The 12,730-nt window shown below is 56.2% G+C and overlaps 5 protein-coding genes and 1 pseudogene across 6 annotated transcripts; 1 reads left to right on the forward strand and 5 right to left on the reverse strand.

Annotated features, from left to right (window-relative positions):
- Positions 1 to 1,760: 1,760 nt before the first annotated feature.
- On the forward strand, positions 1,761 to 3,166 carry MKK02DRAFT_37978 (Gtr1/RagA G protein conserved region-domain-containing protein; the record flags this gene model as incomplete). The annotated part of the gene is made up of 8 exons (XM_053089869.1): positions 1,761 to 1,861; positions 1,907 to 2,008; positions 2,043 to 2,151; positions 2,196 to 2,328; positions 2,361 to 2,620; positions 2,663 to 2,805; positions 2,840 to 3,004; positions 3,049 to 3,166. The coding sequence occupies 8 exons, from the start codon at positions 1,761 to 1,763 to the stop codon at positions 3,164 to 3,166; spliced, it is 1,131 nt and encodes a 376-aa protein (XP_052944224.1).
- A 67-nt stretch (positions 3,167 to 3,233) lies between these two features.
- MKK02DRAFT_28190 (uncharacterized protein) lies at positions 3,234 to 4,295 on the reverse strand (the record flags this gene model as incomplete). The annotated part of the gene is made up of 2 exons (XM_053087506.1): positions 3,234 to 3,777; positions 3,820 to 4,295. The coding sequence occupies 2 exons, from the start codon at positions 4,293 to 4,295 to the stop codon at positions 3,234 to 3,236; spliced, it is 1,020 nt and encodes a 339-aa protein (XP_052944225.1).
- Positions 4,296 to 4,934: 639 nt separating this feature from the next.
- Positions 4,935 to 8,161, reverse strand: MKK02DRAFT_16872 (uncharacterized protein; the record flags this gene model as incomplete). The annotated part of the gene is made up of 15 exons (XM_053085699.1): positions 4,935 to 5,025; positions 5,072 to 5,130; positions 5,175 to 5,586; positions 5,620 to 5,677; positions 5,710 to 6,042; positions 6,085 to 6,152; positions 6,185 to 6,256; positions 6,291 to 6,336; positions 6,371 to 6,471; positions 6,504 to 6,785; positions 6,818 to 7,227; positions 7,271 to 7,492; positions 7,527 to 7,593; positions 7,626 to 7,800; positions 7,846 to 8,161. The coding sequence occupies 15 exons, from the start codon at positions 8,159 to 8,161 to the stop codon at positions 4,935 to 4,937; spliced, it is 2,712 nt and encodes a 903-aa protein (XP_052944226.1).
- A 1,108-nt stretch (positions 8,162 to 9,269) lies between these two features.
- Positions 9,270 to 10,015, reverse strand: MKK02DRAFT_37981 (uncharacterized protein; the record flags this gene model as incomplete). The annotated part of the gene is made up of 2 exons (XM_053089870.1): positions 9,270 to 9,809; positions 9,881 to 10,015. The coding sequence occupies 2 exons, from the start codon at positions 10,013 to 10,015 to the stop codon at positions 9,270 to 9,272; spliced, it is 675 nt and encodes a 224-aa protein (XP_052944227.1).
- Positions 10,016 to 10,887: 872 nt separating this feature from the next.
- On the reverse strand, positions 10,888 to 10,986 carry MKK02DRAFT_t5 (annotated as a pseudogene). The gene has a single exon. The product of its transcript is annotated as a tRNA-OTHER (tRNA).
- An 833-nt stretch (positions 10,987 to 11,819) lies between these two features.
- MKK02DRAFT_28192 (uncharacterized protein) lies at positions 11,820 to 12,653 on the reverse strand (the record flags this gene model as incomplete). Its single annotated transcript, XM_053087507.1, has 5 exons — positions 11,820 to 11,964; positions 12,101 to 12,154; positions 12,239 to 12,258; positions 12,408 to 12,561; positions 12,631 to 12,653. 5 exons carry the CDS (start codon positions 12,651 to 12,653, stop codon positions 11,820 to 11,822), a joined length of 396 nt encoding a protein of 131 aa, XP_052944228.1.
- Between the last annotated feature and the right edge of the window lie 77 nt (positions 12,654 to 12,730).

Below are 12,730 nucleotides of genomic sequence, written 5' to 3' on the forward strand. Positions count from 1 at the left end.
TTGAGAAACTCGGATGGGCGCCTTTGTCGTTGAGGACTAACGTCAGCTTTGCTCCTTTTTAGACTCACCTGCTGGCGGCTGAGGTCTGACTCCTCTCATGATCCTTCCTGGGACTCCTCGAGAACTCCTCCCTGCCGCCATGATGCGCATTACTGCCAAACGACGATCCTGACCCCGACGACCCATCCCAGTTTCCCCATCCCAACCCAAGCCCGAGCGTGTTCCCCCTGGTGTCCGTTGGCGAGCCAGTGCCTGACCGGCTATGGCTTGAGGTATCGATGGGGTAAAGCTCAGGCGAGTCACTGTTCCGCGGACTGGACCCGGTGGCGCTGACGCCCGAGCCCGGCGCAACGGACGATGAGCCCGACCCACTTCGACCGCGGTAGTGGCCCTTACTCTGCGAGCGAGACAGGTCCTCCATTCTCCGCGTGGGCGCCGATACATTCTTGATAGGCTGACCCATACGGGGTGGTGAATCACGCAGGGGAGATGGGATATTGGTTGGCTGACTGCCCGCTATGGCTTGCGGTGCCAAGCTGCCGCTTGTCGACCGTCTGGCCTTGTTGAGCAGGGATCCGGGTGTGAGGGCGTTGGAAGGGCGGTTCATAGAGGGCGATGGCGGACGCGAGACCGACTTCTCCGTAGACGAGGGCGATCCGCCTCTGCTGTTCTGGCGGCTGGGATTGGGACTGACCGTCCGAGGTCGGTCGATCATTCCCGCCCGTAATCTAGGTGTACCGCTCCCGCCAGAAGCTGGCGAGTCCTGCCCTGTCCCCGCATCTCGCTCATCGTCATCCGAGTGAGAGCTGGAGGACGAGGTATCCGAGTTATGAGGGACCGTGATGGCCTGAGCGAGCGGAGAGGGGAAGGAGGGGGTAGTGGCTGCGAACGACGCGGTTTGCCGGCGATGGCCAGGAATAGATGGGAATGATTGGGGGAGTTGTAAAGTGGTCGAAGGGGTACGTGTAGGAGTTGAGTCGGTTCCGGACGGCGAGGTCGGAGACGCCGGTCGCGATGGTACGGTCGCAGCATCACTGCTCACCGCATGGGATGTTGCGGTGGGCGTTTGCTCTCGGTCCTCGTCGAGGTCAAAGATTCCCGTCGACATCTCGCCACATGGGCAGATCTTGGAGTTGTACTATCTGATCCAGCAGGATATCAAGATGATGTACGCCGTCTGGGTGACCTTGCCCGCCAGGGGGACCGCAAAAACCTGTTGATTCAGCTCTGGTATCCCCACGCCTTGAAACTCTGACCACTGACCTTATTGATGACCCGCGCGTCCAGATGAACCTTGTGGGTAGGTCTTAAGCATGATATTGTAGATTGTGTTCGGCGCAGATCGGCCTGCTAGGTCCCAGCAGGGTGCCCAGCCACCCAGCCGCAATCAGCGCTTGGGGCGGCAAACGGGGGGATTTTGGGTTCCTCGCGATAGATTTGGTGCGATATTTCGCAGGATTGGCTCAGTTGGACGGCCCAAGTCCTCCCAGTGTCGCTGGTAGTGTCCAGTAGAGGGGAATAGCCGTTGCTGGAGCCGTTGAGGGGTATAAAGGAGCTGTAGTTATAGCGAGAGTGTGAGGAGTGTGACTGTGAGGGAGATTCAGATTCAGGGTCATCGATTGGGGTCGTGCCTGGCCGTGGGCCAGAGCCTAATCTAGCCATTTACGTCAGCGATTTGACATCAGCACATGTCTCACCACCATCATACCGCCCTTGCCCCCTCAACCTCTCCTTATCACCCAAGACACCCCTTGTTTAGCATGGAGTCAAGAGGCGAGTCATCCAAGCCACGCTCGGTTCAGCCAGCAGCGGAGGAAGGGGCACCACACAGGCGAAATATCCTTGTTCTCGGCTCGAGAAAGTAGGCCGGAGCACCTCATTCCTTTCGACCGAGCTCATGTGGCAGATCCGGCAAGTCGAGCTGTATCAAGACAGTTTTCCAGCAGGTGCCTGTCAAGGACGTACCGTTCTTTGGAGTGACACAAAAGGTGGAGAAGATCAACTACAAGTGAGGCTATTCTCACGAGTCTAGCTCATGACAGCTCGATAGTCCAGCTGCAAGTATGGGATACACCGCCAAACTTTGATGTGGACCAGCTGGAAGGCGGGCTCAAGTCCTTCTCGACACTAGTTTATGTCATCGATATGCAGGTAAGACGAGGGTATTGCTAAGCCGGACGAGACTGACCCGCCAGCAAGACGACACCTATCACGAAGCGCTCTATCGTTTCGTCACTATCATGCTGAAGGCATACATTGCCAATCCTGGCATGAAGTTTGCTGTCTTCATTCACAAAGCTGAAATGCTGTCCGAGGACTATAGAGGAGGTAAGTCTACCCCTGGGATCTGCTGAGACCAGAAAACTACGCCGAGATCCAGCGGACAGTCCAAGAAGACCTCGAAGACTTTCCCTATCACACCCTCCAATCCCTCGACCCCAACACCAACTTTTCCGACCAGTCTGTCACGCAGGCAATCACGAACCACCTCATGGGCGAGACGCGCTTCGAGATGACTAGTATCCACGATGTCAGTTTGAGGGACGCGTGGAGTAAGGTTCTGCAGGGGTGTATGGAGATGCTGCCGGCGGTAGAAAGCTTATTGTTAAACTTTACTGAGGTGAGTCTTTGTCCTTTACGTCGTGTACCCTGCTGATGGCAGACATCCGGCATGGACAACTCGTATCTCTTCGATATACGTTCTGGGGTGGTACTCGCTACCGACAACAGACATCGGAATGATGCGACGCTGGAACAGGTCACCGAATATCTGAGCAGATTCTTACAGTTCCGCCATCTCTACAAGTGGGTCTGTCCTGTCACCCGAGCTGACCCTCAGACAACTGAGACAAGCCTCAGAGCAGACAGGCAATGAGCCACCAACAGCCGATGCGGACGGAGAAGACCTGGAATGGTGGGACAGGGAAGATCCCTCAGAGCAGTGGATGACCCAAGCGACAAAGCTGTCGCCGAACACTACCCTGTCATTGTGGCAATTCACACCGTCAGTACTTCATCTGCGAGTGAAGGACGTCGCTGATCCAGCAGAGATGTCGCACTAGTCGTTCTGCTCCGGACAGATACTTGGCAAAGTAGAAGAGGAGGTATTGAGTACAATCTGACATTCCTGCGACAGGGCGTTAGGAGGATCATGCAGGAGGTATAAACCACATCGTTAGATTCTGAATCTGTAATCAATCAGTACAAGGCTACATGATGCTACGACAGCTATACTATCTAGATTCTTCATCCCTGACCTTCCTATCCAGCGCAACGTCCTCCCACTGCTCCTGCTCGTTTCCGCTTGGTAACGTTCGATTCGCCACACTGCACCCCGGGACATCCGCCTGCAACCTCCGCGCCTCCTCGATCTGCCTTGCCTCCGCTTCCCGCTGAGACCCCACATCCGCCTGCGGAGCGACCGGCTCATCCACGACTTGTACGGGAATAGCAACCTGCCCCTCCTGTACAGTCGCCTCCGCGCTCGGCGCCCTCTCAACCTGCGCCATCTCGACCGCCCCGCCCCTGCTCTGACTCCTCGCCAACAAGGTTGACCCGATCGTCTCCCCATACTTTGGCAGCGACTCGTTCTGCGCAATGATCCCATCCTCCACATCGCCCGTTCCTCTTCCGCCTGTACGTAGCGCCTCACGGTAGGTAGGAGGGCGGCCGACAAGCCATGGAGGGAGTGAGGGGGATTGGTGGGGTGCTAATGGACGGAAAAGACGGTAGATGAAGAGGAATTGCCGCCCGCTGAGCATAAAGAGGATGATGAGGCTGACAGTCAGCTTTGCCCTCAGCATCAACGATGTCACTCACACGACAACAAAGAGCCCGTTCACCACCAAACTTCCCCGATATGCGTCCTGCCGCGCATCGCCTGTCCGCTTCACGCTCAGATACACCGCCCAGCCCGCCACCATCCCGATGAATGCCGCCGCGAGGATCGACGCATAGGTGATATTCCGAGGATGCTTGCGTACGACCTCCTTGATGGTGGGGCGCCGAGGCTCCGTCCTTTCTGGAGCGGCCGGAGCTGCAGCTGCAGTGGGCTCGACGACCGTAGGTGTGGTCGATAGGACGGACCACCGGGAGGATCGCCTGGGCCGATGAGGTTCAGCTTGGACCTCGCTCTCCGGCATCCGGTTCCGCCGAAGCCGATCGAGATGAAGAACCATAGGCGGAGGTCCTTCTGTCTGTGTGGCAGTAGGGGCAGCGACAGAGGCCCGAGAAGCGGGCACACGAGCTAGCTCTGCGATGGTGATATCTGACTCGCGTCGTGTCTGGCTGGTCATTGTGGTTGTCTTTCAGTGATAAGTTTGAGACTGTGATGGTATGTTGAGAGGCGGTGGTTAGATCGTATGAGCATATTGAGCCTATATACGTCTTCGTCGCCGAGTGACGCGCACCTTTGCTTGGTGATCTCATCGTCGTCTTGGAAGGCTTGGAATTTTAGACTGGAGCGATGCAGGCTCGGCCGTATTTGGGTGGCGAATAGTGGCGAATCGGAGAGATGCCGAGATGCCGAGATGGCTCGGCGATCGAGATTTACCTCGGCCCCGCATTCCGCGGTATGAGGAGCTCCACGGAGTCAGCCTGGCCAGTAGTGCTGGCCAGTGGCCATGGCATGAGGCTGAAATGGACCTCGCTGCTTCGTACCATACGTCACTGGGCGGTCCACTCATTATTCCCGCGCACGGAGGTCACTACTAACGCTTACTGATCGATCTAGATCTTGCGCGAGCGATTATAAGGTATTAATGATAGACGTAGCCTGTAATGTCTCTCCTCATCTTCAGCTCCTTCGATGCTCGCAGTGTACATGGAAGAGCTCGCAATGGTAACACGATGAGCGGCACAACTATGTCACAAAAGTCATCTGCATGAAGCCTCACCAGCAATCCGCACAGCAACAGTCGTCACCATATCCTCATTCACCAAGCTTCGGCTCCAACGTCCGCCGAGTCCGGGAGGCTAAACTGATTTGCGCCATAGGATCCGGAAGGCAAGAACATGTTGGCGAGCCTGGCGCATCAGCTAGCGCTCTGCTTGACAGAGGAAGAACACTTACTCAGGAGGCAGGAAGAGCGAGTCCGAGCCGTCTGGCGGCAAACCTAGATCCGCACAATTCTTCCCTATCAGCACAATTCGCACCGCATGGGAAACCAACTCACGCCATCCTGGAGCCATACTGGCAGATTACTCGGACTGAACTCGGTAGGCCAAGAAAAGTTCTCCAGCTCCTGATCAAAGTTCCACCCGCTCCCTCCCGCGCCAAAGTCTGCTCCATCCCCCGATGCTTCCCGAGGCATAGTCAGTAGACTGTCCAGCCCGCCAGCTCCGCTATTAAGGAGTGCGAAGCCATTCGGGTCGTATGGTAGGTTGTCGCCCGATTGGCTGGGAGCGAGTCGAGGTGTTCCAGGAACGGTGGACATGGCGCCTGTCTTGCGGCGGAGACTGGCGAGCATGAGGCGGAGGGTCAGAGCGTAGCGCTCAGCGAAGCACTCGTTGGCGAGCATGTGCGAGACCTCCGAGACTTCGGCGATGAGGGTGGGCATTGAGACGGAGTCGGGGTATAGCAGTGCCCTGGATATCAGCCCGGCTGGTGGAAGGACTCACATTTTCAGCAGAAAGATAGCCGCAAAAGCCACCGAGACGAGCTGATCATGCGTCGCGACTATTATCAGCTCATTTTGTACTTGTACTCACACTTCAGATGCTGCCGGAAGTTCTGAGAACGGAGATAGATCTCCAAACACCTCTGCGCCGCATCTTTCGCCTGAAACGCCAACTCTCTCGAGTCGCCAGCCAGATTGTCCCACTGAACACCCCTCAGTGCCACACACACCGTCCATAGCTGAGCATGCACCATCTCCGCTTCGAGCAGCTTGACCAGGACGTGCGTTTCGTCATACCGTTGTCGGTGGGCCGCGAGCCATTCGCGTTGCCACCCTTGCAGATCGGCGAAGATGCGACGGACAAAAGAGATTGTTTGGGTGTCGACTTTGCCGTGGAGGGGATTGAGATGTTCGACGACTCGGACTGGTGGTCAGCTTGGCTCTAGCGACGCACCCCTGAGCTTACCTCGAAGAGTGACAAGCTCGATGCTGGCGACCAAGCGGATATCCGTGTCCGATGCCATCCGATGATTTCTGACGTCAATAAAGCCTACAGCGTGACTCACAACAAGATCCTAGCGTGCTTGACAGACGAGTCATCGCGCAGTAATAGTGGCTTTCCGGTACCAAGACTGACACTACATCGTCAGAGCAGCCTCGACCTGTACTCACAGATGGTCATTGAGATAGCAATTCATCCAGATCCTCGCAGATACCACTGGCGATCAGTCCTGCCCACATTCCAGACTCACCCAGATCGCGCTCCTCTACTTCAGTCCTCGTATCCGTCCCATCCGCCATTTTATCCAGCGCTTTATGTAGGTTCATGTCCAGCGCCATTCGCAGTGCGTGTCTATCGTCAGCGTGACCTCGGTCTACACTCACCCTGAAGGTAGCCAGCCATTCTGGGACCACACGCTCAGAATCAACATCGCCATCGCAGCTTCCTTCCGCACGATCGGCCCGAATAATGTGCTCCGAGCGATCCCCTGGGCCTCCTCCAGACAGGCGTGAAACGTCTGCGAGAGGCGACCGTTTCCAGATCGGATCTTGGCAGCGACGGCGAGGAGACCGTTCGTTGAGAAAGGAGTCCGCTCGATATAGGTCTCGTACGTGTCGTATGTCTTGTCCCAGAGCGGAACAAAGTAGTGACATCCAGTGAAGAATCTACAGTCAGCTCAATCCCTAGGTAGACTCACATATCCCACAGCTCCCGCGCCTCAGTATCTGAGACCAGACCCTTCGTGACCACGTCCGGGAACGGGTTGCGCGGGGTCGGATCAGGCTTGGTCTTCTTCCGCACTCGAAGGTGGATGTGCTTGTCAAAGTTGACCTGCTTGCGCTTCTTGGACCCCTCCGCCTGTGATCCCATCTCAACGTCCATAGCGAGCGGAGCATCGTCGATACCTTGCGCGGCGAGCCCAGCGGCGTGCTTGGCAGCATCCGCGAGCGTCTCGAGGGCTTGGATGGGCGCGGTCAACGAGCCCTGAGGGAGTGCATCTGTCGATCCGACAGAGTGGGAGGAGGAGGAACGAGAGTGACGGGAGTGGGTAGGCGAGCCTGGCGCGGAGGAGAGGGGGATTATACCGTAGGTACCAAACTCGTGGTTCTCGCTCATCAGCATTGGCCGTAAGCGTGGAGGAGAGGCTTACCGGAGGCTTGAAGCCAGGAAGCTTTGGAAACTGCTGAGGTGCTACAGGTCGCGACGAGGAGGACGAAGCTCGACCGCGAGCATGGTTTTGAGGCGAGACAGGACCAAAAGAGCCAAATACTGATGGCGGTGACACCGAGTTGAAGATGCTCGCTGTCGACACTGCTCCGTCGTTAGGTATCATGGCGTTCGAATTAGGCAGCATGGAGAGGATACGATTGAGCTGTATATCAGCCTTGGTCCAAGCAGGTACATACAGCTCCGTGAATAGCATGTTGCCCATGCGCAAGATCATTGACGGTCTGCTCTAATCGTTGAACCCGTCTAATGTCAGCAGAGTCGTTGCAGGTGCTCACCCCTCCGCCTCGCTTGGCACTATCTCGGTAGCGCCTATGCTAGCCACCCGACCACGAGCACTGGGCTTGTCGGACGCTTTCTCAAACACGCAGGACAGGCCGTTCGCGAGGCATCGCTTGCAGGCTTTACTTTGGCCGGTCGGATCCCCTTCGCATCTGTTCTTGCCTCTCCGACCTGTAAATCAGCATTACTGGTAGAGCTTCTGCGGCTACAACTCACAAGCTACACAAGCCTTGCTCCCTCGCTTTGGCGGTTGACTCCCTGACGCCTGTCCAGACCCCTCCTCAACCTTTGGCGAGACTGTAGACCCCGCTCCACCGTGATCCGTCCCGTACGCCCCTTGTTGGGTGCCTGGAGACGACTGGAGTATGCGATCCAGGCTTGATGGACCATTGTAGATCCTAGGAAGGGGTGAGAAGCTGGGATGTTGTCCTGCTTGAACCGAGGCGTTCGAAGGGGTCTGATCGCTTCCTCCGGCGCTGCCGGGATATGGCTGGCGGAGGATCGTATTGAAGTAGGGCGGGCGGTAGTCCATCGTGCTCCGTAACTGAGCGAGCGGTGCTCCTACTTCTGTGAGTCTGCAGCGAGGCAAAATCGATCTTTGTGTTGAAGTTGCACTCTCAAGGTTCCCCACGCAGCTCCCCGCAAGCTTAAGCTGCACCGGCCCGCTCTCCGGCCCGCTAAAGCCGGTGATCCGTGCGCAGGTCCGACTTCCAGCGAGCAAGCTTGTTCCTCCAGTATGTTGGGCGGCTGCGCTGGGCTTCCTCTCAGCGTATAGCATGGACGAACATATCAGTATACGATATGGGGCAATGAGCTGATGCGACACGAGATCAGCTCCGAACACGTGGTAGACAGAACTTGCAGAGGTCCAGGCAGCGTCGTCGAGTCACCAAGTCAGGGGTAGCAGCTACGTACGTGCATGTGGACTATCTACTCACTCAGTCTGCATATACTTTATACATCGGACATGATGATGCTCTTCTGACGCTACTGCCGCCTTCTTCAGCTTCCCTTATTAACGCCCGTGAGCCGACCATGATTGCGCGTACACTACTTGATAATTTTCGAGGGACTGAACGTGTTTATCGAAGCTGTATTAGGTCAGCTCGTGCTGCTGCCAATCGAGAGCCACTCAGGATGACTCACCTTCTACACACATCCCAGGCAGACCTGACAGGCATCGCCTTCAGGGCCAAGCCTCACCTCCACCCCGACCCGCAAGTACATCTCCTCATCCCGACAAGCGGAGTCCTCTATCATCCCGCGGATTAAAGCCCCCTGCATTTCTCGGCGCACCTCGCAGGCCGTCGACGATGTTGCAAGCGAGGGCAGCGGGGCGTTGATGGTAATGCGAGTACGGTCCATCCTGGCCCGCTGTTCGGTAGGCGAGGGATCGTAGTAGTTGTGACTGATAAACGAGTTCCCGATGCTAAACCCGAGCATCCGGAAGGCCATCGACAGCTCTTCCGTGGTGAGAGATCCGCTTACACCGAGGTCCGTGCTGTGAAGGTGAATGAACGTGGTGCCGCCTGGAATGATACGAAGCGAAAATTTGTATGGGGCGGAGCGCGCGAAGTCTTCATGAAGGTGAAGAACCGGCGGAACGAAGGGGGGTCGACGGACTTGACCGCTCCAATCTATCATGTGTGTGAGATCGTGATCCTAGCGGGGGACACACACCATGATTGAGCTTGCGTCCGCTTCAATAGCTTGTTGTAAAGCTCAATCACGAGGCCCGTGCGCTGACTTTGGTAGGCGTCCCTGCTCCAGCCGCTGGCGCAGTCGCTGGCAACTATCCGTACCGTCGATAGGTTTGGCATGACTCCGGAGGGTATAGCGTCTGGACAACGGTAGAGCTGGTACAAGGGTTCGTTGAGCCTGCGCGATCGAAGCATGGTCGCCATGGTCGCGGCTGAGGAGAGAGGGTATGTCGCGTACGAGGGGAAGATGTATGAGGAGTACCGGTCGAAGGAGGTAAGGGTCGCAGGGTCGACGATGCTGACACTGCGCACAGCTCGAAGGGCGGCGTACTTGAAATAGCCTCGCTCGACGAGGTCTGAGGTCGTCATGTTCCGGAATCCCGGGGGTGGTACGCGACCGCCGTGCTCGAAGAAGGAGTCGGGTCTGGTGATGATGACAGGGGAGTGGTAGAGGACGCGGGCGGCTACAGGGAAGAACCCCTGATTATGATCAGCTCTATTTATCCCTGAGAGGACAGGGGAGAAGCATGGGGAAGGAAGGAAGGCCTTACCTTGTTGACCAGGAGGATGTCGGTCGGCTTGTCGGCCTCCCGGACTGCGTGTTGGATGATGCAGTCCATGACGACGAGAGGGAGTGACTTGTCGATGGGGAGTGGGATCATGGCTTCGGAGTGCTGCTCTGACATAGCTATAGCTGTATGTGCGATGCGCAGGGATGATGGAGAAACGATACGGTTTCGCGCTCGCAATCAGTGGCAAGGAGCAACGGCTCACCCATTTTGCTTCCGTGACCTGAAACGCGAGCCAGGGGTTTCAAAGTGGCGCCATGGGTGGCGGCGGGTGGCGAGGTCTCAGCGTATGCTCTTAGCTGTCAGACGGTACTGTCGCATCGGATCAAGAGCATGTATACCCATTCAAAATACTGATTCAAGGCAGTGGGCGGGGATGGCCGAACGGCCTAGCCAGAGGTCCCTGTGGCCCCTGCACCACACTCCGTGACAGATCATCATACTGTCATCTCTCTGAGGCTTCTGGGGCTTCCCCGGGTTGCTCAATATGCTCTCTCAGCGCTACCTCTGGCATACTGGGGCTAAGGCAAGGCCTGACCAACCCTCAAGTTGATAGCGGCAGGTGAAAGGACTGTGAAATGCAGGAATGTGGCGTAACGTAAAATTACGGCACAAGTGGCTTTTCGTCCGCCTTTTCATCCCTTGCGCGGCGGCACACCCAAGGCTTCTTTGTCCCTCCGGGGAGGCCGAAAGGACATGCGTGTGCCTCCCCAAAGTCATTTTGCGTATGCATTGAACCCATATGAACAGTCTGGAGGTGATAAAACAGCCATCGAGCCAGCCACACCCGGTCCAGCCCCCTCGACATACTTTCCATCTTCACCTCATACCTCCCTGGACATTTTGCCTCATACCGTCGGAACGCACCATGAAACCCATGCACAAATGGTATCTGGCAGACGCAGGAGATGCAGGGCTTCAAGAATCTGTCGAAAAAAAGGCGGGATTCGCCGCCGTCGAGGAGAAAAACATGTTCAAAAGCCAAAAATGGACCCATCCGCGACTCGAACGCGGGCCATATCCAGTAACTTCGACAGAAGCGAGCGGCGAAGCCCGAAGGATATATAATACCCCTTTACCAATGGGTCGCTATTTGCTGTCCAAACGGCAATGAAATCGGAGCAAAGCTGACGGAGATATGAAGGATTTAGTATTTGGGCCATTTTTTTGCCCCTCTCGGCGCTGTTTGCCGTTATATTACGTCTGTGACGGTCCCCGATGACCCTGAAGACACCCCTTCATGCTCCTGTGACTCTCAAGCGGCTGTGGGGGTCGAGGGGTCGAGTATACATCATGGTCAGCCAGTGGAAGGCTCGACGGCCAGACCGGCCCCAAAAGTCCCTCTTAGCGGCCAGACTGGCTGTATGGACGTCTTCTTCCTCTCGAGCCGAACAGAATGGAGGCGTAGCTCGCCTATGTACCACATCTGCACTGTGCCCCGCTCATACAGCCGCTCATCGACCTTGTGACTAGCCTTATCCACACGACCCCTTACCAAAGTCGGCCTGGGTGTTCTTTGGAGAAGGTCGATGGACTGCCGGCAGGGCATCGGGTGAGCAGATCCAGTCCCTTTGCTTCCAGGACCGATACTGTCATGTCCGAGCCTCGCTGACTTCACAAGGGGTTGGTGATATGTGTGGTTGTTCTGAATCCACGCCCTACCCGCTCCGATACCCTAACACCTCCTCTTACTTGCTCTACCACTGTTTCCCGACCATAGGCCCCTCGCTACATATCCCACTCCCTTCCACACGACCAGAGTATTTTTCTACGCCTCGTAGCTACGTGAATAAACGATCTCACCTCCCCTCAGGACCAGACACCGCGATATCCCATTCAATTACCAGCCATAAACACCTCGTACATACTATACAACACCGACTGTCTACCCTGAAACGGAACTGCTCGAAACGAACAGCGCTCAAGCCTTGTCCTCCTCCATCCCACCCATCGTTTCTATCTTTTTGACGACCTCCTCAACGCCCCTCTGCTTGTTGTCGACACCCTGGCCAGCTTTGGACTCGGCGACGGTGTAGGCGGGGTCTCGGAGCTCCTTGAGGCGGCGCCTGGTAGTCAGCAGGGTGAAGTCAGGCAGGGGCAGGAGACTGTCCTGAGCGGATGGAAAGGGGGATATGGATTATGAAAATGGTGGACTGGTTGTAGGCATACAAGAGGGATATGAATGATGAACGTCTGACTCACTTGTGCACTTTGCTCTTCAAGTGGTTCTTCACAGCCAGATCTGTTTCGTAATACCTGTTTTGATCAGCACACAACTCCAAATCTTCGGTAAAGCGATCAAGCGGCTTCACGATCAGGTCAGAATGTGGATCAACTCACTTGGCACATTCAACACAGTACTGAGCTGTCAGCGGATTTCCCCATAGTCGTGCCGAAGCAGCAGCATATCCTTTGCTACCAAGCAGATAAAGTTCACCAGTATGTCTGCTCCACCTTGCCCCTCTATCTCGACCTGTGACTAGTGTGCAGAGCCAGGATGATGACTTACGTGCTGCCCCAATCCCGGCTTATCCTCATCGATCGGCTGGCTCTCCAACTTGACCCGGTTGCTCATCCTCAGATCATCCTGGATCTGATCCAGATCCTTCGTCCTCACTCTGGTCCGAGCAGCACGCTGCACATCTCGACGAGCGTGGTGAGTCCTGCTAGTCAGCGCTAGCCCGAATGTAACCCTGTAGACTAGGGCAAACGAAGGGGGGCCGCTGGCTGACCTGGAGCGACGCAGACGGCCCATTTTGTCTGATAGATGTGAAGGTCTGCTTTGGATGTATCGGTGATTTACGCTTTGAAGTGCGTCAAGATGCTTGTGTT

The sequence above is a fragment of the Dioszegia hungarica genome (genome assembly GCF_025882075.1).
Source record: "Dioszegia hungarica strain PDD-24b-2 chromosome Unknown MKK02contig_15, whole genome shotgun sequence".
Lineage (NCBI taxonomy): Eukaryota > Fungi > Basidiomycota > Tremellomycetes > Tremellales > Bulleribasidiaceae > Dioszegia > Dioszegia hungarica.